The sequence below is a fragment of the Acanthaster planci genome, linkage group LG13, assembly GCF_054643075.1.
Source record: "Acanthaster planci isolate LZ-2023a linkage group LG13, COTS_SCS, whole genome shotgun sequence".
NCBI classification, from domain to species: domain Eukaryota; kingdom Metazoa; phylum Echinodermata; class Asteroidea; order Valvatida; family Acanthasteridae; genus Acanthaster; species Acanthaster planci.
Genome location: NC_141789.1, coordinates 9,324,098 through 9,351,903, shown reverse-complemented (window position 1 = coordinate 9,351,903; position 27,806 = coordinate 9,324,098). Strand labels below are relative to the sequence as shown.

General features: G+C 41.3%; 2 protein-coding genes across 4 annotated transcripts; one reads left to right on the top strand and one right to left on the bottom strand.

Moving 5' to 3' along the window:
• The first annotated feature begins 396 nt into the window (after positions 1 to 396).
• On the top strand, positions 397 to 8,977 carry LOC110987901 (mitotic checkpoint protein BUB3-like). 2 transcript variants are annotated; one of them, XM_022251058.2, is made up of 7 exons: positions 397 to 481; positions 2,822 to 3,045; positions 3,503 to 3,572; positions 4,581 to 4,732; positions 5,122 to 5,385; positions 5,908 to 6,080; positions 6,692 to 8,977. In XM_022251058.2, the coding sequence occupies exons 2-7, from the start codon at positions 2,848 to 2,850 to the stop codon at positions 6,810 to 6,812; spliced, it is 978 nt and encodes a 325-aa protein (XP_022106750.1). In that variant the 5' UTR covers positions 397 to 481; positions 2,822 to 2,847; the 3' UTR covers positions 6,813 to 8,977. The 2 variants fall into 2 exon arrangements, with proteins under 2 accessions (XP_022106750.1, XP_022106749.1); XM_022251057.2 differs by having other exon boundaries at positions 404 to 528.
• A 1,161-nt stretch (positions 8,978 to 10,138) lies between these two features.
• On the bottom strand, positions 10,139 to 24,576 carry LOC110987886 (synaptobrevin homolog YKT6-like). 2 transcript variants are annotated; one of them, XM_022251021.2, is made up of 9 exons: positions 24,382 to 24,576; positions 22,293 to 22,506; positions 17,904 to 17,986; positions 17,667 to 17,767; positions 15,289 to 15,393; positions 14,124 to 14,189; positions 13,223 to 13,324; positions 12,794 to 12,855; positions 10,139 to 10,927 (listed from the first exon to the last, which is right to left on the bottom strand). In XM_022251021.2, the coding sequence occupies exons 2-8, from the start codon at positions 22,394 to 22,396 to the stop codon at positions 12,820 to 12,822; spliced, it is 597 nt and encodes a 198-aa protein (XP_022106713.2). In that variant the 5' UTR covers positions 22,397 to 22,506; positions 24,382 to 24,576; the 3' UTR covers positions 10,139 to 10,927; positions 12,794 to 12,819. The 2 variants fall into 2 exon arrangements, with proteins under 2 accessions (XP_022106713.2, XP_022106712.2); XM_022251020.2 differs by having other exon boundaries at positions 10,139 to 12,855.
• Between the last annotated feature and the right edge of the window lie 3,230 nt (positions 24,577 to 27,806).

Sequence of the window (27,806 nt, the reverse complement as noted above, 5' to 3'; positions counted from 1 at the left end):
GTTTTTTAAAAAGGCAAGTCTTGTCTACATTAATTTCTCTCCATTCCAAAAGCATGTATAAATACCTAAAATGTAACCTCACGCCTCAGAAAAGCAAAAGGTTACATAAAAGATTCAAAGATGTTCCCACCCAGGCCCCCTCCCTGTGGTTCCGGATTTGCCCTTGTCTCTTCTCTGGAGTGTAGATGCAGCAAAAAGGCTTATTGAAAACGGCGTATACTTTCAATATTAGAGGATATAATAAAACCCAGATGAACTTTGCCTTCACAAAATGAAATAATCTTGCATTGTTCACGTCACCCCTAAAAAAATGCCACGCCCACGTGTTGGTTTCTGAACTTGTAGTCTGTTTCCCAGCTCGTGACTTGCCAAGATAATACAGTTTGTGATAAGGTATCAACTGGACGTTTGGGAACCAGGCTACACAACGATATCGACAAGCGTGCAATTCAAATTCGAGGCGACAAAAGATCGAGTGCTGGTACGTTCTGTGTCAGTTGTTATTTATTTGACCACATTTCACGATTGGTACGTATTTTTTCTATCGTTGTATTTTACTTAGCATTAGTGCAGTCGCTATTGTCCCTCTGACAGTTTATCTGGCATGTTCACTGATACTGATGATGCCTTGTGGCGATGTCCAGTTACACGTAACTAAGCCTATCGTCACGGGGAATCATACGCTAGGCTTTGTTCTTGTGGGGTAAACTGGAATGCGTCTTATTCCGACACTCCTTGTGCACGTCAGTGTTGTGCCTTAGTTTTGGGCTCTGTTATTTCTGTAGTCATGACAAATACCAGTCGTTTCTGAAAGGGGGCGCAGAAGGGCGAAATTATTTCGTCTTAAGATGCTACTTTGCTGGTTAATGGTTGTGTGCAAACATGGAAAATAACAAATTTGAAAGTACTGACCTTTGCAATACAGTAGTCAGTACATTGGTTTGGTATCCCTTGAACTGCGGGGGACCCCACAGTTTTGGGTATGGATTTGGATGACAAGCAATGCATTTTTATGCATAACCCTAGGGAGTAATTGCAGAATACCCCGCCATGCGAAAATACCCCCTAAAAATCCAGTGGCTACGTACATGTAGTCAAGTGGAGGTTGTTCAACTTCTGGGTTATCCTTGCTCGCTGCATCAAGGTACATGTATGTGTTTTGTACAGTATTGAAGTAATTTTTGAGAACGAAGCACTCACTTGAACTACATACAACTCAGCAGGGGAAGACTAAAAAAAAGTGTCTTAGTCCAGTGTGGAATACAAAGTGGGCCTTGTGCTGTCCTGCAACGCAAAGTGAATGGGGAAGGCAGAAGAATTTAGTAAGTCCAATGTGGGCCTTGTGGAAGTGTGACTCTGTATCCGCGGCTATGAGGTAGGCAAGGTGAGTGACTGTAGTTGTGCCAACCTTAGTTTGGGAGAAGGGTCCATGTATGGTCCGTTAACATTTTGTTCATTTGTTTTTCAATTTGAAAACGAAAAATAAATGAGTGAATCGTGAAAGAAAGATTGAAAAACAAGTCATTTTCATTTAGGCCTACACAAATAATGCAAAAAACTAAAGCAAGAATTGAACAATGAGTCACTTCTTGTGTTTCCATTTGAAATTAAACAGCACAAACAGGTAACCCCAGAGAATCATTTTGTGTTTCTTTTTTCAATGTAAAACAAATGACTTTATAATGTATCGATACACTTTTTGGAACATAAAATAGGTCCACATGTCCATCATTGACATAGGCCACATCTTTGTGCAAATTGTAGCCTGCTGAATTATATGAATTAAACATGAATGAAATACAGGATTATGATTATTTTGACGCCTCCAAAGTGAAAGGAGAAGGAGCAACCCACCAAAACTTTCTTGCATTCTAACAAGCAACATCGATCTTATACATGTACATGTAAGAAGAGCTATGGTATTGTCATAGTCGCTTGATCAAGCCCCAGTTGTACAGTTAAGTGATGTCACCAGATGTAACTGTTGTCCCTGACCTGGTAAATACATGTACATGTAAGGTGTTGTACTCTTTGGTTTTTTTTTTTTTATGATTTTGACTTTGGTCAGTCGTACTACTCCAAACACCCTACCCTAGAACTGTAGGGTTTGTGGCACACTCTGGAGCGTGGGATGAGCCCCTTATTTCTATGGGTACTAATGCTCCAATGACAAGCCCAGCTTTTGATGACATAGACTTGACAATGAGGTACATGTATGTCTTCAAAAATTTCCCAGTAGCTCTTCCTCGCATCTAAGGTGACTGATGTCACTTCATTGATATTCATGGTTACTGGGATTAAATCCAAAGTATTCAACCAAAGCCATTGATGTTTTATGGTGTGCCAATTGAAATGTTCTGGACTGGGCAAAGTCATGCTTTGTTAAATCTCCACTTTCCTATAAGGCTTTTAATTCACCGACCCCATGACGTGCATTAGAAAGCACATGTAGAAAAATGACAACATCAGGACGTGGACATTTTTTTCAAATATCATGGTCTGTACATGTTTGTTGGGAATCACAGTGACTGTGAACAAAATAACCCTCTGTGCTATAAGGTCCTTACTGCAGTCATGACATTTTCAAAAATAGGCTTAGGGCCTTATTCTAAATATAAAAGAAATTCTAGTGAAACAGACTGGCAAACGGTTTTATTGTCAAAATTATTTTTACCAATACATGTAGATTTGAGTTTTATCCAATCTTCTCAACCAATTTTTTTTAAGCAATATTTTCCAATAAGGACCTTATAGCACAATTTTGCTTTAAGGACCTTATAGCATTGATGTGACAAATATAATGAACTGTTTCCACTGCTAGTGAGCCATTGCCAGACCAACCCGACCATGCCTGAGGTGTCCAACGAGTACAAGCTGAACCAGTGTGCTGGCGATGGCATCTCCTCCGTCAAGTTTGGCCCCAACACCTCCCAATTTCTCCTGGTGTCCTCCTGGGATGAGACAGTCAGGCTGTATGACATTGAATCTAACGTCATGCGTACCAAGTACAATCACACCCACGCAGTACTGGACTGTTGCTTCTATGTAAGGCTGCACTAACCTTTGTACACAGAATCCTAATCCCCCTGCCCCTAAAAAAGAAGGGTCGTTAGTTTCAATTGCCGTTTGTTAGTTGTTCAAAGTTATTAGGAATGTTTCTTATTCATGTTGTGCTGATTCCTTTTAAATTTTTCAAGTGAGAATTTGAAGTTTCCTTACTATCCACGTTGGATTGTTTGCGACTGCTTGCCTTTTTTCCCCTATTAACACTGATATTCAAATGAGAAATCCAGTGTGAGTAACTCCTGGTGAGCTGTTTGTGTGTTGAGCACCTTTCACTTGGAAGAATCAGGCCACAAAACAAAAGCCAAGTGGATTCCAACTTGAGCAAAACAATGACATTTCTTTCCTTGTTGGTTGCTTCAGACAGTACCTTTTACCATTGTTTGTAACTTGTCTCATCTTACTTTTGTCATTACATGTATGTATTATCAACACACAGGACCAAACACACACATACAGTGCGGGACTAGACCACACATTAAAGACATTTGACATCAACACAAATACTGGTAAGATTGGATTTTCAGATTGTAGCCAATGTTTACTGCTACTGAGGGGTTTCATAATTTGAACTACATGTATGTATCTGCCCAAATAGGGTATTTGACTTTATTGGCTTTCATATGTCATGTTTTAGACAAAGAAATACTGTTAACTTACACGTACATGTAAGTTTAGACAGTGCTCACCCTAACCCTCCCAGGTACTTCCTAACTCACCAGGAAGTCTTGAAGGATTTTGCAGGACTGAGGAAAGATGGAGATGGAGAATTTCTTTACATGTATTGTACATGGGGGCTTGAAGCCTATTGAAAGTTTAAGCATTGTTAATGTGCATGTACCCTAATGTGGCACAGCTCCTAATTATCTCGTGGCCTGATTTTGCAAAGTATCATTTTTGAAGTGCAAAATGAACTCTTGTTTAATGCGACCAAAATAAGAAAATAATTTTTGGACAAACTTGCAGAGTCTGTGTATGTGAATATTGTTTACTAGAATTTATCAACTGTAATGAGCTTCTTAAAATGTTAATGTGGAATTTTGGGAGATTTTTAAGTGTGCCATGTTAGGGAACACTCTGCTGACTGTGCCCAATTTCAAACTAAATTCCATGACACTGAAAGTGGTCCTAATGTTTCAACAATATGTATAATGTAGACAATAGTACCATCATTTAACTATGAATTTTGCAACCAAGTTTTTCAACGAGGAGGTATTGCAACCTGCATGAGGAAAGTCGAGGGAAACGTCGAAGTGCACCAAATCAGTGGGTTCTACTGTACAAAGAATGTGTTACTGGTTTCTTCACAGTGGTGGAGTTTGGAGGATTATTGAAGTTTAATACCTGTACCAAAAACAAATTTGTTAAAGTGACAGAAATTGATGTAAGTTTCTTGTAGTTTTTATGTTGTGTCATGCTGTGTTGATATCATGGAGCAGAGAGTTTATACACGGAGAAAACTGCACTCTTTGAGTTGACGGAATGAGAAGTTAAACATTAGTTTCGTTCATGTACAGAAAGTGTGGTCGGTACCCATGAGGCACCGGTGAAGTGCGTCGAGTACTGCTCAGATGTCAATGTCATTGTGACAGGAAGTTGGGACCAGACAGTCAAGTTGTGGGATCCTCGGACACCCTGCAATGCTGGCTCCTTCTCTCAGCCAGATAAGGTACATGTACATGTACGACCCACACTATTTTTACACAGGCTTGCAATATTTCCTTGGATCAGCTGATTTCCTCGTTTCTCACTACACACTAATGGCATTCAAAATTGAAAAACACCGTACATACTCTTGCAAAGATTAGAATTTCCTCCTTTTTTTAATAAAGTCCAAGTTGCATGCCTGTGTACAGGAACTGGAAATATTTAATATTTGCAACCCACCTTAAAAAATGAGTTGTACATTGTAAGTTGCCAGAGTTTCTTTTGAGTAATGGGCCTCCAAGTAACTCTTGAAGTAGTGAAATAATAAGATCCACACAATATCTGTATGCTTTTAATTTGTGTGCTGCAGTGCGTGTCAGATAACATCTCAGAAACTCAAAAACTTTTCAGGTGTACACCATGGCTGTGTCTGGCGACCGACTCATTGTGGGCACAGCAGGCCGCAAGGTCCTGGTCTGGGACCTGCGTAATATGGGCTACGTCCAGCAGCGTCGGGACTCTAGCCTCAAGTACCAGACTCGCTGCATCCGGTCCTTCCCCAACAAGCAGGGCTACGTCCTGAGCAGCATTGAGGGCCGGGTGGCCGTGGAGTACCTGGACCCTAGCCCTGAGGTGCAGAAGAAGAAGTACGCTTTCAAGTGTCACCGGCTCAAGGTAAGGGAAGTGTTCCAATCGTCTTGTTAATCATGCCAGCATCCAACTGTGATACTCACAGTTAAAACCCTTTATTGCTAATTCAGTCAAGGCAAGATTAAGGTTGCGACAAATGTTTTGTTGGGTTCTACCAAATTTCCCCATTGCTAAAATGGAGGTCTGCCCAATGCCCTACTTTTTCCCCTGACCAAAAATTTCCCCATTGCTAAAATGGAGGTCTGCCCAATGCCCTACTTTTTCCCCTGACCCAAAATGTAGCTGTCGTGCACTTCCGTCTTGTAGGCCTCCATGAGTTTGTAGGGTGAGGTGTTGCAGAGCATTTCAGGCCAGTTGTGTGTTTTTATTTCAAGTGTACATCAATTTTGTGGAAGGACGTGTCCAAGCTCATTTTACATTTCAGTGAAATTCTCCTCGCCTGTTCTCACATTTGGGGGAGACAACATGAATTGTGTTTTGTGGTGCTTACGGAGTGTTTTGAATTGAAGTTCATGCTGTATCGTTGGACATATTTTTCTCCCCCAGGTGGATGGGATCGAGAACATTTATCCTGTCAATGCCATTGCCTTCCACAACCTCCACAACACATTCGCCACAGGGGGCTCAGATGGTTTTGTCAACATCTGGGATGGGTTCAACAAGAAACGCTTGTGCCAGTTTCACCGCTACCCAACGAGCATATCGTCACTGGCTTTCAGGTGAGTCAAGAGGACCAACGTTGCCACAAAGTCTAGCATTTCAAGAAATAATCTTTGTCTTATCAATTCAATTTAAGATGTGCATGTATGCATCTATTTTTCAAATGGAGTAAAAAAACATTTTATAAATGAATCAATTCAACAGGTGTACTCTTGGATGATGAGAAATGATCTCTACAGCATATTTGTGTTCATTTCCAACTAGATGTTTTGGATTGTTTGAAATAATTTCTTTTCTGAAATAATTTTGGTCAATCATGTAATTGTAATTAAAAGATGCAGAACAGCCACTCTTCTGTACTGCTCAAATTTTGAAAGTCAACCGTTGGTTATAGACTTCTTAACCACATCCGGTCTTGAGACTTCTTGGTGTGTTGGCATTATCCTGCCTTTCTAAGGCTGCCAGCTGCTGCAGGAATCGGCAGAAGCATTTTTTTACGTAGGACTTCTTCATTTTGTTTGGGTTTTTGGTAGTTTTAAGTGCTGTTCTGGGCTTCTAAGCGCAACAATTTACCCTCAGACTAGTGCACCAATTACACCTTGTTGCGATGAGTAGGCATCGGACTAATCGTTAGTATCTGACCATGTCTGAACTCCTTACTATTTTTCAGCAAGGACGGGTCTGTTCTGGCCATCGCATCCTCCTACATGTATGAAGAAGGAGAGCAGGACCATCCGGAGGATGCTATCTACATCCGACGAGTCACCGATCAAGAGACCAAGCCTAAGTAGGGGAAGTAAGATTCTTCAGGGAGACACAATGTCTGTAAAGTGTACATACAGTGCCCCTTCTCGTTGCATTTGGAGACAGTAGCAGAGATGCTTGTGTCAGCCAATTAATGGTTAGTTCATCATATCAACATGGGAATGCCAGACATTGTTTATGCAAGGCAACACCCTCTACATAAGCTGGGTGCTTTCCCCCATCAACACCCTAGAAGATAAGTGACAAACCAGCCATTAATTAAAACCCCTTCATGGTGGGATTATTTTGACCCTGACTGCTGGGCTGTGGTATGCCCTGAATGGAGGGTTTTGTCCAGCAGCAGGCCCCATTGAACCAGCAGCTGCATGGTGAATAGACTGTATGTGTGGTATGCACTAATCCTCACACAATGGTGCGGTAATAGCAGTCCTCCTTAGCGAAGGGGTTAAGCAAGCTTGGGGAACTGCTCATCAGGACAGATAGAAATGATTCCAACACTGAATGGGAAAGTGGCTTCTACTTTGCTTTCAATAGGAAACTGGACCTCATTGTTCTGGGAGTCAGCAAACTGTGTTATCCATTTCCAATTTCCCAGTGTCTAATTCTGGGCTGTCCTGATGAGTCAGAGGGCTGGCCTGCAAGAGTTCGAAAAGTGCCTGATTCAAAGTCTGTAGAGTTTTGAATTTTGTGGAACAGAATTCCACATCTCCAAGATGGTTGCCAGAGAAAAGATCAATTGTACTTTAAATGCGTTGTGCCAGTCTTTGCAAAATAATTGTGACTCAATGGGCAAAACAGTTGTTGGAGTCCTATACAATCGAATCAAATCGTCAAAATCAAATGTCAAGTCCAAGTTGGTGGTGATGTAAAAAGTTCTGATTACAAATAAGCACATTCTGAAGAACGCCAAAAGGAGCAGTTTTGTTTTTAGTTGGTTGTCTGTATTTGAATTTAATGCTGGTATCGACCAAGTGATGTGAGGGAAAATATTAGGATTAATGTCAAAAAAGAAAATTAAATGATAAACATTCCCGTACACAAAGAAATGTCATTTTCACTTTGCCGTCATGTGCCATGTTAACTTACTGGTTAGTAGCCTTCCTCTTTGATCATTTCTCTTGTTGGTTGCACTGTATATAATCAGCCTACTCTATATATCAGGAAGGCTAACTAACACTGCAGGTACTTGTATGTTATGTATCCGGTTCGTAAGTGTGATGTCACTTCAGTTTAAACCACACCCACTGCACACGTGCACTGCACATAGGGTTACATGCATTGATCGCCGTTTACATGGAACAGGAAGTTAACGCGCAACTTCAGCGATCGTCCAATGGGAGCCTGCAAATCGTGGCGCGTCTGCCTTTTTGACGAAGTCACTTACGAACCGGATAGTGTCATTCAGGAACCAGAATGGTTACACAACGTTCATGGATGAGTACAGATTAACCACTCACTTTGAGTAATCTGCTCCGAGCGGAACAAAAGAGGCTGTTTTTTTGTTACTCACTGCATAGGCGCGCCATGAGGGGCGCAAGTATATGCACATTTGATGCGGAGCACACTGAGTACTGTCTTTCTTTTGCTGGTTGGGGGTGTGCACTTCAGCTCGGGGCGGATAGTACCCACTCAATCGGTTAAAAGGGAGCCATATTGTGACGTGTGTATGTCATAGTCATTTGTGAACCTTCGAAAGGGAAGTGCTTACCAAAGGAGCCTCCGTTGCTAGGATAATGGCACCCTCTCTTGGTCCTGCTTAGGGCAGATAGACTGACCCGAGGAGACGTCGTAATGTGGTGGTTTGCACTCACACACGTGCTCTTAAAGCTAGACATACCAGTATACGTGCAGTTAGCAAATCACGACAATCCATTGGTTGTAGAGGAAGTAAAGCATGCATATCACCTGTCCATGGGTGTTGTGCCATTACAGTGATTGGCCTCTTATTCTGGTTGCCAAGTTGCTTTAGCATGGAGTTTTACTCCACTGTTCACTGCTTCTAATACGCAGGGTTTTCAGTTGTTATAGCTTCATCCTTCCTGTTGGCCTTAGAATATAACCCGTCCACTCATTTTACTTGTAACTCGGAGCCCAGTTTCTGCAAAGTATTTTGTGGCTTTTGAAATTACTATTTTGTATAGTGTAAAATATAGAGGGGCTGATGATAAACTGTTCAAAAATAATTCCTTCATTTCCAGGGTTTTTGTAGAAATTATTCATTTTGTCACCTTGAATTTACTTTTGTTTTCAAATTTTTTCTATTAGATTTGTTAATTGTTTCCCCCCCCAAAAAAAGCTCACCGGCATTTTACAATTAAGTTGGCTTGGTGTGCAATCCATAGGTACCAATTGTTATCAAGAGAAAAGGCTAAAATTGTTTTCATTCCAAGGTAAGTCATTCCAACATGAAAATGAGAGTATGAACTCAGCCATCAAACAAAACATTTGAACATGAAAGCCAAAGTCAATTGGAACAGTCTGTAAAGTGCAGATAACATACCAGTAGCATTTCAACTTTATTCATACCTGTGATTTGATCTGGTGGTTTATGGGCATGTGTTTGAGTCAAGGGTAATACAAAATCTAAATAGATTTAGTATTTGTGACAGAAAAATTTACTTTTTGCATATGTCTCCTACTCGACAAAAAAAAGGTCTATCTTGTGATTTTTCCACAACTTGCGGACCATACTGAAAATACAGTGTCAACATGCACATTAGGGTAAGGGCAATACTTATTATCTTATAAGTAAACTTGAATTCTCAGTTCTGATTGGTTGATCCATGGCAACAGACTGTGATATATAACTTTATTGCACAGTTCGTATCAAACCCCGCATAGTGCACTATTCTAATTCAGAGCATCGCACTATTCTACGCTGCAAGCAAAACGCACAGCTGCAAAATTTACTGCAACTTCAAAGGTGGCGCATTTGCGCGCATAGGCCCCTTATAACATTTTTACTGCGCGGCAAGTTCGCTTGAAGATAAATTGGTTATCATGCTCGCACTCGGAAGAACACACAATAATGTATACTGCAGTGCGTCACATTATTCTGTGCTCCACTTCCTCTCATAATAACTAATAATATGAAACATCTCCCTGACGCAAAGCTAAATTGATCTTTTTGCCAGGTAGCCATTCCCCGCTACACTGGATTCGAGCCTGCCACCATGCCTTGGTAAACTCTGCACTATAAGCAACAAGTCATAGGTTAGAATCCTGCCCAAACAAGCTTTTGATCTTGTTCCAAGTCTTGGACCACACTGAAAATATTACATGTATATGTATGTGAATATTTCCAATGTAAGGGCAAACCCTAAAATAAAATGAACATTTCTCCAAAGCCAGATTAACATCGCTGAACGACCATCTTGCCAATTCAGTGACTTTTATTTCCCACATTGTTATTTACAAAATAAATGGGCGTTTGTGTGCACAAGGCTCGTTAATGAAAAACCAAAACATCAATTAAATGCATTCTTAAAATGAGTCCCCAAATATAATACAGGAATCAACACAAAACCAGCAACCACAGTAATGTTTTAAAAGGTTTCAAAATGTACGGTGCCTTATCATGAAGCTGTTATGTATTTAATTTCAAGCACAAACAGTTGATCTTCGCAATGGCTCGATCTTGTCAATTGATCGATCTTCGCATTGGCTCGATCTTGCGCGATCTGTCGATCTTATTGCACAATTTGCTAATAGTTCTGTCATCGGCTATTAGCCTTTTCTTTCTGTATGCGGTTTGGAAGAGTTTTAAAAAAAGGAAAGTAAAGTTGGAGATTTTGTGCGGGATCAATTGATAGCACAATGTAATTACACCTTTATGCTCTTCGACCGATAGTGCCATTCACACCCATCATATATACAAGTACAGGTACTTACACAAGATATTGATTAAAATGAAGTGCTATTACACAGTGACCATATTTTTATTTCTGCCAATACAGAACTAGTTTGACAATGCCAACTGGCAAACATTACTTGATTTGAGAAAATGAAATACTAACAGTAAAAGTGGGCAGAAGTGATGTCACCAAACAGCTACAGTTGGCAGTAACGTGTGGCCATAGAAAGTGGCTGCCATACATGCATGTGTTATTCCCAGGGCACTGTCAATACTTCGGGTCACTGCCTAGCCATACAACAAACCAAAAATTTGAATCCTACTAAAGCATTCAGAAGTATTAAGGATTAGGAAGGTCATAGACATCTTTCAAATATACACTAATATACAATGTGTACATGGATAACTGCAGCCGTATTAAGAGTTGTCCAGTTTCCTTAAACAGTTTGGATAAATTTAGCAGGTTACTCATTGAGAAAGAAATCATAAATATGGTTTTACACTTTTAATAATTTTTATACCAATTTATTATTTGATGGCAAATCACAAGCAAATTCGCCAGAGCTCATTTTTACCAATCGAATATTTGGAACACAATGTCCAAGAAACTACAATATTTCCATGAGCATGGCTTTAACCGTCACAATTTGTTGGACTTTTTCAATTGTAAAATTTCAAAGTGGTGGCAACGTAAAGTCTTTCATGTGTACTTGTAATGTAAATGTATGCAGATGCACTGCGCTAGTGTTTTGCCTCTAAAATGTTTGAGACTACTCACAGACATGCCCTGCAATGAACCTCCGAGTACATAACATTTTTTACCCTTCTTTATGATTGATATTACTTTATATCTGTTGCAATCAAGACAAATGTTTAAGAGGGGTCAGCAGGATGTGTTAGCAATAAAGGACAGTTTAAATTTAATACAATCTGGGAAGTAATTTCACTGGTTCCCAGACATTTTTAATTCATCAATCTACCCTGGTAAATTTCAAACAAACTCTGGACATACGGGACCTGGCTATGAGGAAATAAATTACTTTGCCATTATGGTAAGATGGAATGATTTTCCATGGGAAGGGAAAAGACTTAAAAAATAAGTCAACCTTTCAACCTGAAGGAAAAAAGGAGCATTTACAATTTTCTGGCAAAAATACTATACATAACGTGAAACGCAAAGCCATCTGACTTCGCTCTCCAGTAGCTCTCCATGTGAAAACAAATAGGTGGCACGTCATTTAGGTTTCACTGGGACAAATCACATCGACAGACAGTAAGCCAGTTTGGTATTCGAACGGCGCATGCTTAAAATGAAGTGCGTTGGAGGTCATTGGGGAAATGCAACACGCTCAATGTTACTCTCGAAAGGTGCCAAAACAACAAAATGAAAATCATTCTTCTAACTGATATTTGAAAACCTCTACACATTTCCCACAAAAACTTATGTACAAGTACGTGTATATTAAAACTGTTTCATCTTGAAAGATGCCAAATTCTGTTACACATTACTTTAAAATAAGGGGAGTAGGAGATTTGGCATGCGACAGGATACAATTAGCAGATCAGACTAGTCATTAGTTTGTACGGTCTTGCGACTTCATACACGATTCACTATCCACTCTGCATGTACATGTATGTGATAGAACCACTTGTTAGATGACACTGTAAACATAATTCATGATGATATTCCCATGATGCTGCTGCATTATTGGACTATGCAACAGCCGGCAATGGCTCAAAATAGTTAATTATCCACATGTGTAACTATCATATGCAAAGTCTCTCTCAAGCGAGATATAGAAACACGTATCTCAACACGCCCCATCCACAATGAGTAGCATAAACAGCAGCACCTTTGAGGTTCTTTAATTAAGAATTCAAAGGAGGTTCAGAAGCAAGACGTCATAGACTGGCTACTCTGGTGCAAGGCTCCATTTCCTAAACATTCCATGCCACAGGGTCTAGGAGCCAGACCAAGATGGCCGCCAAGTTAATAGTCTCAGTGATTCACCTGAGATATGATCTTGACTAGCCCTCACTGGAAAGGAGCCACCTGTTCATTACCATGGAATGTTTGTAAGCCCATGTTACATGTATTCCAAGTTAATCAACCAGCTGGCAGAGTCAATCACCAAGGTGACTGCTTGTCCTTACCTCTGCAGCGGTACGCAGGGTTTTTTCTACTGGATGACGCAACAGGAATTTGTCTTTTTTGCCTAAGAGGAAAAGAAATGTACAAAACACTTCTGGTTACCGAACCAAGCATAAAAGTGTATTTAAAAAATGACACTGGTGATATTAAGCCTGTTTATGACCACAGCAATTTGAATCCAAAACTACACATAAGGAAAAATTCTTCTGGGCGGCCATTCAATAACACGTCAAGTCATCCACCCTAACACACCCCCCACACACTGCCCCAACACACTGCCCCGACACCCCCCCAAAAAAAAACCTGATATTTGCAAATTCAATTCAATTTTACCAAATAAAGCATAAGGCAAAGATCTTTAGACCTAAAAATCACAATTGTGACTGACTTTGACTTCAAACATGATTCAAGAATGCAAACCAATCACTCACGGTTTTATAGAATGTTTTTGATTGCGCACTGAGGTCATTGGATTTGGCTACCAGGTCGTCCAACTTTTCTCCCCGTTGTAGCATGGCATCTATTGTACTGTGCTGTGGACAAAGATGAACAAGGTACGCTATAAACTGCAGAATATGAAATGTATTCCAAAGGGAACATGTGACTTTTAGTAGTTGAAATTTGGAAAGCAACAAATTTATTCTGCCGGGAGAGACAAACAAAAGATAGGGAAAGTCTAATCGGTGTCAAATCGACAAGAAGGAAAGGTGGTAATCGATGGATTGATGACTGTGGTATCTTTGATTGCTGGTTCGCAAGTTCGTGAGTCACACAGTTCCATCAATGTGTGCATTGCAGGGCACCACCAAGTATTTTGAATCTCCATGGAATCTGCTCGGACTGGAAGCATCCACTTCACCAACAAAGGCGAGACAGGCTGATGGGAAATATTCCATCTAAGTTCACGGGTACAGACATGAAGATTGACATTTAAACAGAAATTGGCTGCGAGTGTCCAGCACATCCCAAGCCCAACGTGCATGGCCCTGTGTATGCTAATAGTACATGTATTTCCATGACAATAGGACACTGTTCTTACGTGTACATAAAACCCACAGATGTATACATGTATAACAAAATCTGGATTGCAATGCCTTTAAATGAAATAGAAGCCAACCAGAGGCCATTTGACTGAGCCGAACACAAATGCACGGATTGGCTCGCTTGCCATTGTACCTGTTGACGCCAGGGAAAACAAAGGCGGGCATTGCCAGGCAAGCTTTGTATTCGGCTCAGTAAAATGGCCGCCAATGGATTCAATGATCTCTACAAGCTGATTAAGGGCATTGCGAGTCCAGAATCGCTGCTCTAACTCTGCTCCTAGACACTCACCATGATGATTTTGGTTTCATCCAAGTCACTCTGTAGTCTCATCATGGGGTCTGCCTTGGCTGGATTCTGTGGTGGAAAAGGTCAAGTGACAAGGCCGCAATTAGGGCATGAGGCTAAGGATCCATATGTTTCTAGAGTTTTGTCTCAGTCTTTGCCAATTGCAACTATGTGGACACTTGCTGACAATGTCATAGTTGAAGCTGTATGAGCCTGTTTTGGACATGGCCTTCTAGACTCTACATCATGGGTGTGATTGAGGTGCCTTTTAACATTTTTCAATTAGTGTCATCAACGGATCCCAATGCTGCTTAAGTGGAAACCTTTTTCATATTCCCACCAGGTGGGATTCTCTGATATTGTCCTAGGATTGAGACACAGTGGTGAGGTATGCTGCATTGGCCTTATGTGAGGTAGTGTCTATGAGCGTATTACAGTGCGACAAGGGTGCGTCTTTAATTATTTGAGGTCAAACGGATGACTGCCAGCTAACAGACCAAACCATTATGCCCTTCCCACTGCACACATGGGCTTTCTTCCAATGCCACACTGCATGCTACAGCTGTGCGCATCGTAACACACATGCACGCATGTCGGACTTTTGCGCACACATGGCTGTGATTGGTCAGAACACACTGGAGCAGTCTTAATGGATCGGTCTACTGGAGGAGAGACCCCTGCTTGAGTGGGATCACACTCACGCAAGCATGGGGGAGTCAGGATACCGTATCTGTGAAAGAGGTACATTTATGTAATGTACATACTACAAGCATGGTACTGTCAAAGTAACGGCTTCTATTTTCTGTTTGCCAAGTTAGTCTATTAATCCTAGAAGTCCTCAATCCTTGAACTGAACATCATTTTTCACGAGAACTTAACACAATCACAGAATTTTCAAAGTGAAAACTCGGTGTAACAAATAGCTAAACCATCTCAGAGTTCAAGGTTGCCAGCCAAAATGACCTGGTAGTTATTGCACTGCTGCTGACTGCCAAACAGGATACAAGACCTCTCAATAGAAAATGGTAATCGACCAACTCCCTGCACTCACAACAGAATCCAATACCTTGTCCAACACTTCACACCTCCCAACTGATCATCAATGCTAGCTGGTGAACATGAGAATGTGGAAGCACTACAACATAAGATGAGCCAAGCTTACATGTACCTGATAGTCTTCAAGGTATTTTTCCAAATTCTTGAATGTTATTGAGTCCTCGGCCGCAGTGGGCCACCTGCTGTTGGACACCTCAGTGGAGAACTCATCTAAGACCTGCAGATAACAAGAGACAGGCTGTCAGGTACCAGTGCTACAAAGTTGACAAAGAGAAAAGAACGAGAGAGTTGGCGTGGAGACCAACTCAAAGTATCTCACCTAATCTCTCCCTTTATTCAAAGTTACAATATCCTACAATGTTCGCACAGATCAACTCATCCCAGAAACAGTTGGCCTAAAATCAAGTTCTAATTCTAAATATCAGTGGATGTACTAATAAATTAGATTTTCCTTTGACTTGCATCAGTACCGGTATATTCCATTCACAGAGTATGCTATGTAAGGAACTCACATGTTGATATCCTGCTGGTATTGTACACATAAATTATGCATTGTTTGCATTTCAACAATCCTTTGTATGACAAGCACAAGCTTTAGGTCTTTCAACTAAACTGTTGCCATAAATTGATTTGAACAAAATTAAATCTTGACCAAAGCAGGCTATGAATACAATCATTTTAGCATCAGAATCTCAATCTAGAAAGCCAAATGACCGAAATTTACAGCCAGTCAAAAATTATTTCATAAAGCTCTTTTTTTCTTTTTTTTTTCATTAATCACATTGTATAACTTGGAATACTTCGTCTTGTACAAAATAACTCTCTCTTTTAGCCATTTCACATTTTACAATCTTTATTTATTTTATGTTTTATATTTCTTAGGTTTTGTATTCATGCATTTTTACTGACTTACAGCCTGTTCAATACTATCTCTTAATAAGCAAGTATTATTACAATGTATATTATTATTAAAGTCCAATGGAACTTTATGAAACACATCTGACATCTGAAATCCATGCATTATCATCCCTTTTTGGGGGGATTAATTGTCAAAACAACTGTTAGAGTAAAATCGAACCTCAGGGAATGGAAACAAAACTTCAAGGTGTCCATCTTTCGAGCAGACAAAGTTTTGGACTTTTACATGTGTACATAGTCAAGTCAATATTATGCCCACACATACACAACGCCATCGTACCCTGCATTATAAGGCCTTCTTTTATGCAGAGGTCCACACTATATATGCCACGCCTGCACATTTGTAACTCACTCTGGGGTGGCTAGTGGAAACATAATTGTGGCACATGTTTGCTCACAAAAGCATCAGTTTAACCCCTTCACGCCGGGACGCGTTAAAACACGCCGTAGAAATTGAGATCCTCAGCCCACTTTTCAGCTATTATTCTCAGCCCACGCTCGAGCGAACACAGTGAAAGAAGGCAGACCCTGGCTCTTGTGTATATGGTAATTGGTCTTTGTGTGTAGCCCAGAAATGAAGAGACCAAATTTGCATCATAATCACCAAATTCACAATAGTCCCCACTTTGAAAAGAGGCAACAGGAATGTGGAAGGGTGAGTAGAGCCACATGCCACCGACAAATCAGCCTTTGTAATTCAAAGTGTGCAGAGCACGCTGGGCCACAAACCGAGAATTTGCGGTTTGGCAGGTGGCCTTCGTGGCTAAGCGAAGCTAGAATTCTTGGAGTCAGCTTTCGGAAAGAAATTCCCGACAAGAAGGGGTTAATGAGATTTTACACTGTTCCTACCTAACAGTTCTGTTGTGTTGTGTACTGCTGAAGTAAACAATAAACTAATTCAACTTCATACCTTCATGCAGAAAATCTTTCTTCTTGTTTGGTCAATCCTGTCTATAGCATGATGCCCCATGCATGCTCAGGGTTTTCACTCAGGTTTTTCTACGTGTGAGTTTGGTCACATGAAAGTTCCTTTTGTGGTCACATGGCTACCACAAAGAGTCAGCGATTGGACTGCCTTTGCGAAGGCTACAATTGGACCCACAGCAGCAATTAAGAAAGCTTGAAAGTCAGGTATTTATTGAGGTTGGTTAGCGGGTGGTTTATACCACTAGTCATCACAGTGGCAGCGTGCATGCCAGAGTCCCAGTGTGGAAAGATGTAAGCTTAGCAGTAATGTTCACAAAGACAGTCTTGCATTCTTTTTACACTTTTTGTACTTTAGATTGGCCTTGCAAAAACTTTTGAGGTTTGTGGATGTACCTATAGCTGTGTGGGCATTTGCAGTTGTGGAGGTCTTTTATTCATGAAAACCTATTCTTTTGGCAGGAAAGAAGTATATCTTTGAGATGAACAGAGTTTTGACTAAACCGACTTTGTGTCATTGAGATTATACTGTATTGTATTTTTGCGGAAAATGGGTGTTCTCATTCACACGAAGATTTCAAAACGAAGTTAGATTTTTTGAAGTCTCAGAGAACTGAAAAGAACCATGGAAGAGTTCCGATGGCCTACCTTGTTCAATACTGTAAACGCTACTCTAGATGGGTACTCTTGATCTGCGATGACAACTCCTGACAAGGAGTCATTTCGAACGTACGTGTGACAGTCGTAATCTGTCAGAGAAAAAATATCAAAATAAAAACCAAATGTTTATGACAAGGAAAATGTCTTTGACACCAAAAATGAGGTAAAGTAAGATGCACTAAATACAGAATAAGCATCAAATAAAAAAGCAGACTCTTTACAAACCTCGTTCTTTTACTGTGGACCTGAGGCCAATCTGTGTTCTCTCAACTACAATTCGGGATGTGAATTTCATGAACTCCTGTGCACTGTTCAGAAAAAAAAATTAAAATTCGAAATAGGCGATTAAGAAACAAGTTGACAAATGCAAGATTACCATATCTCCTTTTATGTACTTTTATTGACTGACAAGAAATTCAATGTAGCATGGCATTTTATCAAGAACTGGCAACACTGCTGAAATGTATATGAACATTTACATAGTGGAGTAAAGTCAAGTACATGTAAGTGATTTTGATAGGGCTCTGTCATCCACTATGCAGCATTCTGACTGGTTTTCTACCCATTAGAACTTCATGCAAAGTACAACCTTCACATTGAAAAGGTTAAAATGCGCTGATATCAAACACCTAAATACTTGTAACCACTTACTGCCGGGTGTAACTTGAAGTTGCATGACATAAAACCGGGGGATTTTCAAGATTTTCTGTTTTAAAAATTCTTCAAAAAATCATAACTTCATTAACTGGCTGTTTACACCCACAGGAATGACTGTCTGGTGGCTACTCTAAGCTAACAGACAAAATCTATTGACGCCCGAGTATTTCAGCCAGGCCTTCCACCTGGTAAAAAGAGCCCAGATTGTGTGGTGATACATAAGTTTCTTTTGTTTTCGAAACTGGTACAGTGCGCGGGTGGCGTCTTTTCAATAGGGGCCAGATTAGCATGCAGCGGTATTGTATCACTCATCAATGGAGTGCTGGAGCGCTTTTGTCCCCGGTGATAATTTGTTTGTGCTGAATGACACAAACAGTGGTATAATCTTTCAAAACAATGATGGATTTCCTCCGCTATTGACAACTGAAAAAATGTTAGCAATTCCCAGCACCTTGGTCTTTTGTGCCAAGTATGGTCTTTCGTTATAAGGCCTAGCTCTTTTGTCCAGTTTCAGGCTTCCCGACTAAAGCCGATGTGCCTGAAACCCGGGTACCCCGGCACTAAGTGATTAACACATGTAGGTGTGATCATAGAGGAAGGACACAGGAGTTGCAACTCAGGCACTTCAAATTGTTTAATGATGGTTGCTGCCGAGTCAGATGAAAATTAGATACATTCCAAAACTGCCTGATTACTGCCTGCATCTTAGCCGGACAAGCGGGGCCTGTAATATCCCAGCAATACTTGTAGTTTTTTGCTTGAAATTGAATAAAAGTTATTGCTTTGACCAGGAAACAGAGAGAGAAAAATCCCTGATATTAGACCTACTTTTGTCATCGTAAATAAACTTTTAAAATTTTGATACACTGTTCCATTATCCATGCAAAATTTGTAATTTTATTCTCCTCCGTCCAACACATCAGTGTTCAAAGACTTGGTACGAATTTGGCTAAGACTGGCCAACAAAATGTTCACTACTTCTGGAAAGCTTAGTTCATTAGGAACAAAATGTGTTATTTCATCACATCTCATAAAATGAAATCTCATAAAATAAGCTTTTGAACAAATGCCATAACAAAAATGAATCAAACGAAACACAAAATTTTGTAAACAAAAGAACAAAGAGCTCATTAAGGGCAATGACTACACATATAGATTTAGGGTACACAGCATAATGCAAACAACTGTGCAAGCATTACATTTGAAGTTGTCATGATATCATACCAAGTACCAACAAAGCATGAATATTCAATTTCCTATACCTCAGTACACAAAGCTTTAAGGATGCAGATTACCATCGACAAATTGCAGTGGCGATCATAGGGTACAAAGGGGTCTCATGGTTGTGAACAGATGGTGCGTAGCAAGTGTTCACTGCGCTCTGGCTATGGACATACCAGGCATGCCAAACAGCAGTAATTGGCCAGATGTTAGAGCCAAGGCATATCAAACTCCTTCTGCATCCTTCCTCTATTGTGTGATCTTCTAGTTCAAAAACTGGTACATACAAGTTGCTGTGGAAGCAAGGCATCCATCGAGTGAACCTCCACACAAAACAAGTCCACATGATGTCGGGTCAGAAAATAATCTGTGGACGCCACACACCCACACAGTATTTTTGCCCCTCTGAAACACCACTTCAGAGAAAATTTGGGGTCTGGGTTAATCATAGCAAGATGAAACGGAACAGTCCAGGAAATCTTCCCCACAAATTCCAGCTCAAATGAGCTATTGTGTAGTGGGAGGAGAAAGGAGTGTTTTCCCTGAGCCTTCTGAACCACAAGAGAACTAAGGAATGTTCACACAAACATTTGTGTACATTCAGATGAAATTTGGTAGCTCACTCTAAATCACACATATTTATAATGTAGAAAGCAGCGTAACAATGCAATGTATCCTTCAGTGGTTCCTGAGAGTACAGCACACAAGGACCAAGCAGTGACATCTGCTGTTCCCACAAGGAGTCCATCATCTGATTATGTGGGTTGCCTGGTTGTGCAGCATTTTGATGGAATGGTCTCAACATCACAATTTCTGTACGAAGTGTACTGCTGTGCGACTTAAACACGGTTGGCTGGGGGGGGTTAATGTGGAAGAGAGCACTGTGTGTAACAGCACACATTGCCGAGACTTGATAATTAAACATCTTTAGATTCCTGCAAAGCACCCAAGGCACTGTTCCATGTACATGTACATGTAAGCCTGAGGCAATCCGTGAAGAAAAGATGATTAGGAGCAGTAACTGTTTCAGAAGGTGGGAGGGAAAACCCTAGAAGAATAACATTTTCTGGGTCAAATCCACCAAATCAGGTAAGGACTGCAAACTTCATCCACGTGTGAAACCAAGCCAGGAATCGAACCCAGGCTATGAAAGTACATGTACCGCTACACCAACCTGACACCCTGATGTCCATAACAACAAGAATTTAATACCAAATCAGTGCTCTGAAATATGTGATTGCCGAGCTTTCGGTAACTGAGTACCTTCTTCAGGGCAAGCCAATTCAGTACACTCGGAAATGATGTGGCCACAGCTTTCATTTTCGCCGAACCCCCGATTTGCGCATTTATGCGCGATCGTTCTGTTAGGGACATGGTTGTACATTCCTGGTTGGATTCCGTCTCGCCGTCAAAAGCAGGCAGCAATTCCCCTCGTAAGTGCCCCAGATGTAACACCTGCCCCTACATAGTTAACAGCCCGTCGGTCGTCAGCCCCTGGGGTAGCTACAGCAGACAGGGGGATCATACATGCATTACAAGTAATGTGGTTTATTGCATTACATGTCGTCACTGTGGTAAACTGTACATTGGAGAGACCAAGCGTAACCTTGGTGACCGCTTCCCGGAACACTTGCGCAGTGTGCGCCAACAAACATCTTGCCTCACTGTTGCGCAGCACTTTTGCGCGCCGCCACATACCCTCGGTGACGTAAGCGTCTGCATCCTGCGGAAAGCGTCATCTGATGTACAGCGTAAGGAACTGGAGCAGCGCGTCATTTTCGAACTTGGAACGCTGCATCCGGGGGGAACAACTGTGGATTTTTCCGATTTTTTCAGAACTGAATCTGCTTGCCCTGAAGAAGGTACCCAGTTACTGAAAGCCCGGTAATCGCATATTTCAGAGCAATGATTTGATATTATATTCTCGTCATTATTCTGATCACGGTGCTATGCAGCCCTTCCATATTACCCCGATGTCCATGCTTTCCACTGCATTGGGTTGCATATAGAGAAACAACCCCATGGGGTCTAGGAACCCTCCGATGCACCGACCTCATATTTAACTGATGGAGCCATATACCCAGCAAGAAATGAGACAGAGGGGTACCCCCCCAACATGTCCAATCCCTATACACATTCCAGACTATTGTTACTTAACACATCCCCCCAAGATGTCTGAAAGGAATTCCCCAGATTCCTGCGAGACAATGACCAACACAAAGCAGGGGGGGTTCTCTCCGTCTCACACCTTGCTGCATATGTGGAGCCAAGTCCATCAATGAGTTTGATTGACTTAAAATCATGCCCCCCCGCCCCAAAGACCCTTTAACCCTAACAGTACCGGGCATTGTTTGGCTTAGAGTACTCAGTACTACAAAATACTATGTAACACTCTGAGCCTGAAGGACGTAGCACTACAAATTACTATTTCTGGCTAGGTTTATTCCATTGTTACTCGTACAGAGAACAATGAAACCATGCATTCATGGTGCCACAGCACTGCATGGTACATTGTCTTCTCTATTGCATTTTATGGCTTCAGAGAATAATGATGTCATGTCCTCTTACAAGCGACAGGGCTGAGTACTACATTTTACTACTAAGTAGTACTTTGTAGCATTCGGGACTGTTAGGGTTAAGACAACAAAATGAGAGCAATTTTTTAATGTAATGTCACAACTATTCCTTGAAAAAATTCAGGTTAGCAATTAAAAAAAATTCTGAGAGGGATTCTACCTCCTTTTCTGGAAGTATCCAAAGGAGTTGAGATCATAAGCACTGGACAGGGAGACTGCATTGCTCTGCCCCTTGTACAGCACGGTTATGGCAAACAGCTTCATCCTTGTGGTTGCAGGTGGTTCACTTCTCAAGCTAACTCCCAAGTAATGACTGCCTGTGGCTCCTGCCTCCTGGTGTTTACTGGCAAGCCTGGGTGTCCTCCCAAAATTCACTGCCAGAGACAAGGACAGAAAACAATTTTGAATCTTTGCAAAGGAAATTTGCGTACTTTAAAGTACGTATTTCAGTTTTCGTCTAGTTTTTCTGTGCTTAGGTTCTGTGTACTGAAGAACATTACATAAGCCCTTGCTTTCTGACAGGTCATTGAAAAGCACACAGAGCTTCAAATCTTGGAGTGCTTTTAAGGTTTTTTAGCAGCACAAGAGGGAACAAACACTGCTATACCAAACATCATACAAATATAACGTGGTTTTCTGAAGTACACAGTCTAATTTAGCTCTATCCCTGAGGTAGTGGGTGTCGACAAAAATAAAATCATTGCTTGGACCCATTAACAGGAAGACGTTTTGTATTGGACAAACAAAATTTTCAAATGTCATAGAAAAAATCCATATATATGTATGGACATCACTTGACACCCTGTGCTCAAACCCCTATAGGGTTATAGGTCACTGCAGGGAAAAAATGGTGGTACCTGTATACAGTGTATATGGAATCTTTCCAATTTTTCATACACATCACGTTTTAAAATGGGTGCTTGTCCAACCTGTTTCATTTTTCAAAGGACAGCAACACAATGACATCAGCATGAGACAACAGTTTAGTATCCATGACACAAAACTAACGCCAAGTTCCCATAATTCTATGTAAATTTTAATGGCACTCTTTCATAAATTCTGCTGGGCAATGTGGGCGTGCTGAACAAGCAGTCAGTGTGGCAGTTACATGTGTGACAGCTGGGCCTGCCTGCCTAGGCTACATGTACATGTACGTTGGTCTTGGAAGGAATTCATGACTGTCTGTGACTGTTACAGCAAAAGGAGGATTTAAACGGATTCACCATGGAGCAAGGAAGACACTTCACTCATGACACTGACACACGATCTGATGACAGCTTCGTATGTCTGGACCACGGACATGAATAAATGAGCGAGGGCGCTGTTTATTTGGGAACTCATTTTCTTACATAAGAAACTGTGATTAAAATTCTTTTTTTTTGGCAAGCTGTAGCTCCTCTATTTAATTTCCAATGTCAAAGTTTTTGAAATTTGAAGTATAGCCAGCGTTTGATTCATTGAAATAAGGCACAAATAAGAACAAAGATTTTACAGAAACATAAATTTTAAACTTTCAGTTAAAATCCACACTCGTTGTATACAAAATAATCACAGTTTGCTCTGCATTACGTGTGTGCAAAAACATCTCAAAAATCCCAACTTCAGTCCGATGGAATCCAAATTTATATCAAACTAAATATTTCTTACCACATCCTCTTTAAGACAACATCAAAAATAAAACAAACAAAATAATTTGGGAGTAATTGCAGAATACCCCACCTCTCTAAAAAAAAACGACTCCTGGAATGACTGGTTACATGGGTAAAAGGTGAAAATCCCTTGAGAAGAGAATGACACTTTGACCTTACCTGGCTATGAGGTTGATTGTGCGGGGTGGCGGTATTTTGCTATTGAGTAGAATTCAAAAATTTATTACCTTCCCTACCACATGTACTGTTTGCATAGGCCTACCATGTCGTGGTCACACATGCCCTGTATTCCTCCATCATGTCCATGGCCTTTTCTGAATTCACGAACACAGCGCCAGGGGCCTGTTTGTTTCGCTCGGATCCAGATCGTAATCAGTGATCCAACGTTGGTTCACCGACACCAGAACCAGCCCAATGGATAGTACAAACCAGCTTTTGGATCACTGATCGAGATCCAGTTTGACATATTTGAAACAAACAGGCCCTCCGTGTGTGTTCTTTATTTCCAGATTCTATAGTTTGCCAAAACGCCGATCTGCATACTGCACAACCTGACAACACACATTTTGCATCATACATGTACAAACTTGAAGGACTTACAGTTTAGTCTTGACTGTAGAGTAGGAGACTTGTACCAGATATAATCAGATCAAGATTTAATTCAACTCAAAATATACCAATACATACAACCAACTGAATCTAAGAATCCTGTCGGAACGAAGAAAAGTTCCTATGCTTATGTGTACAGCATGATGGGTGCAGTACACGGGTACAGAACACGTCACTAGTTACTTTAGTCTGGTACCAAGATGACTAATAAGCAACTTTTCGTTATACATTAAAAGGCAAAAGGATCTAGACGAAATTGGAGTTGGGGTGTTTCTATGGAGCGCGAAAGTGTTAAGTGTAAAAAGGCACAAAAATAGCATCCATAAAGATGTGCGTGCTCGTCGGGGTGGCGCACCTCGAAAAATAAATTTCAAATTTGAATTGGCAATTTGTGGGAATTTTTTGTTAAAAGCTTTCCAGTGGGACACTACTTGAAAAACATCGGCCCATGAAAAGTGATCAATGGTAATTAATTTCATTTTTTAATTCGAATGAAATGGCCGGCAAGAGCTTTATATGGGCAAGCGCTTTTGCGGTTGCATTTTATAATTTCGACCCTGCTCACACTTTCAACATGTATCTGTAGATGTGTGTTTATGTAGATGTATCGATAAATACTGATGTACGATTTTGCGTCTGTCTGAGAAAAAAAGACGGAAACAGAGCCGAGATAGACACCAAGAAAACAGCGGATAGCACTTGGAAATGGTACCAAAGGTGGATCTATAGTCTTTTGCAGACAGTATTGTGGCGCCGCGCCCCTCCGACGAAGGCGAGGGCGCCCTCCTCCTCGAGGTGCGGTGCGTCGGACGGCACGCCGGAGAGTCCCTGAGCGGCTAGGGACGAGTCCGTTGGGACCGAAGTATACCGTCCCCCAAGAAAGTTGGTCTTCGTCGAGATGATGGCTAATCTGATTGGTCGAAACTTAATGACGTAACCCGGACAGACCTGACTCGAAATAAACTTCGCCTGGACTCCTGACTTATATACAACAATTCACAAGCGGCTGGTTTATTCATCAATACACTCAACCAGTAGAGGGCGCTATTGACGGGGAAACTGCGTGATTATACGTGACCGGACTTCACCCAGAGCAGTGAACACCACAATTAATTGCGGGCATCCAGTGCCAAATCAGGGACTTTAGCAAGTCTACGGGGCTTATTGTCAGGGCTGCGCTACACGCAACTCACGTCACGAGATAGCAATCCACCCTTGCATCGACCGCAAGCTCCTATCAGGAACTATACCGCACCACCAATTAGCCCCTCAACCTACCGAGCCCCTCAACAGCACACGCACCACTCGGACTTAGGCACAGTCACACTAGGCTAGGTGACTTTAACCCTTACACAGGATTCTCGACCCTTACCTCAGGATCAGCCCTTTATCAGGACCACTAATCGTAGCCTAGCCTACGCGCGCCTTTTATAGCTTTCGCGCTGCTCTGACCACGCCCGCGCACGTGCTCACGTGACTAAGCAGTGACTTCCGCTGCCCTATCGCACAACGCACAAGGCGGAGCCTATGCACCGCGCTTGCTTAACACACAGCTATGCGCGCCTAACATCTGCCTCTGTTACTGGGCAGAGCGCCATCTATATCTTTGCACCGTGCCTAGTGACTAGCGCCCTCTGTCACGTCACAGTATCTATCATTACACATGTGCAGATTCAAATATTAATTATCAAGACGACTTCGTACTGACCTACAGATTTTTCCGCAATCAACGGGCGTCTACTGTCGTATTTAGGATGGGTTACTCTATTATCGCGGCAGTTATCACATTTCCCGATCGAAATAAAGACTGCTCGCTCACCTCCCTGAATTATCCTATCCCTGCTAATGTTTAACTCTTACTTTTTAACATGATTCAAAAAATTTGTTTGTGGTTCGATTCATTTTCCTCTACGATAGCTCAGAAAATCTGTGTGCGCACCGTATGCAAGCGAAGGTGCGGTCTCTATCTATTAACGCGATATTGAGAAATAGTTTCAACGACAGTAGAATAAAATAAGGATAACAAGGATGGTTTTGTTTAAGAGGAAACAAATTAGCCTCATTTATGATTCTCTTCCATTTTTACCTGTAATTGACTCCATTTTTCCAGTCTCCTCGTTAAAGATGCCAAACGCCGAGACAACGGGATGGGAACAATATTTTACTGCATTACCTTGTACTGTTTAATCCGAAAAGGAATGACTCATTTTTTTTCACCAGAACTTGTTTACGCAAGTCTTCAAGTTGAATGTAGCAACAACTTTGACATTCATCTTATTACTTAAATTGGTGTTTTGCGTCTACTTGCTGAGTTTTAATTTTCCGAGAGATATAACCATCCCATTAGACCTGAATTATTTTTTTCAAAATTTATGTTACAAATTCTAAATATCCGTTGCAGATACTTCAAAATGTATTAGAAAAGCAAAAAACTGCGACAATAATACCAACGTAATTATTCGCTAATTGCTCCAGGCGAGGAGGGTAAAAGTACGGGAATTTCGGGAAAGTTACATCTTTTATTAAACACTGTCAAATTTACGGAAAATGCAGAAGTTTTCTCACTGTTTCAAGAAAACGTATCCTCAGGCCATAAATTATTGATTACCTGGGCAAATATTGCCGATTGGGAACTAACTGGCAATGCAAAATTAAAAATTTCCGATACCACGATAATAGAGTTACCGCGATAGTGTAGGAACCGATTATACAAGGCTTCGGCTGAAAAGTACGATGCGTGCAAGTGAAATTGGGGTCCGTATTTTTCCCCTCTGTTGTTCTTGAAAGTTTTTCAGCGTTATTTACCATATTTTGAGAGACTATGGCTTGAACGTACTGGGGGCCTGTTTGTTTGACGCGGATCCGGATTGCGATCAGTGATCCGACGCTTGTTCAGTAACGGGCCCGCCTATTAAACTGTACGCATAGAAAGAACCGGCTTTAGGATCACTGATCGAATCCGTGTGAAATAAACGGGCCTTCGATCTGATGAAGTTGATCCATTTTGATGCGTGTCACAACACCCCAACGCGCCGTGTCCGAGTCAGCTGACCTGCTTTTAGTCAATCAACATCCTCCGTCAACATCTGGATAGAAAATGAATAACTGCTCTGACGGGCTAATACGTAGACCAGACTCAAGTCGGAATCGTGACGTTTTCATCTTTTTATGCTTTGGATGTGGAGGCCGCGAGTCGTTACTTGTTTCGCGCCCTCTTGTGTCCACTGTTACTGTGAGTTCAGAAATCCCGACTTGACGGATATATCTGACAGCCGTTTGTATACAGCGAATCTGTGTGTCAATTAAATAATTACCAGGGCCCCTTGATTTTCATGACTATTCCGACGGGGTAACAACGAGCCACTTCGGTACTCCACAAAAGCAAGGTCATTCTGGAACAAGCGCGAGCGCTGCGG

Bases quoted from the DNA above. Each gene is read 5' to 3' on its own strand.
- LOC110987901 (XM_022251058.2), top strand. From the start codon at position 2,848: ATGCCTGAGGTGTCCAACGAGTACAAGCTGAACCAGTGTGCTGGCGAT. The intron at 3,046-3,502 runs GTAAGGCTGCAC...ATCAACACACAG, and splicing joins TACTGGACTGTTGCTTCTAT to GACCAAACACACACATACAG. The intron at 5,386-5,907 runs GTAAGGGAAGTG...TTTCTCCCCCAG, and splicing joins TCAAGTGTCACCGGCTCAAG to GTGGATGGGATCGAGAACAT.
- LOC110987886 (XM_022251020.2), bottom strand. From the start codon at position 22,396: ATGAAGCTGTTTGCCATAACCGTGCTGTACAAGGGGCAGAGCAATGCA. The intron at 15,394-17,666 runs GTAGGCCATCGG...TGTTATCTGCAG, and splicing joins CGTTTACAGTATTGAACAAG to GTCTTAGATGAGTTCTCCAC. The intron at 12,856-13,222 runs GTGAGTGATTGG...TTTTCCTCTTAG, and splicing joins CAAAAACATTCTATAAAACC to GCAAAAAAGACAAATTCCTG.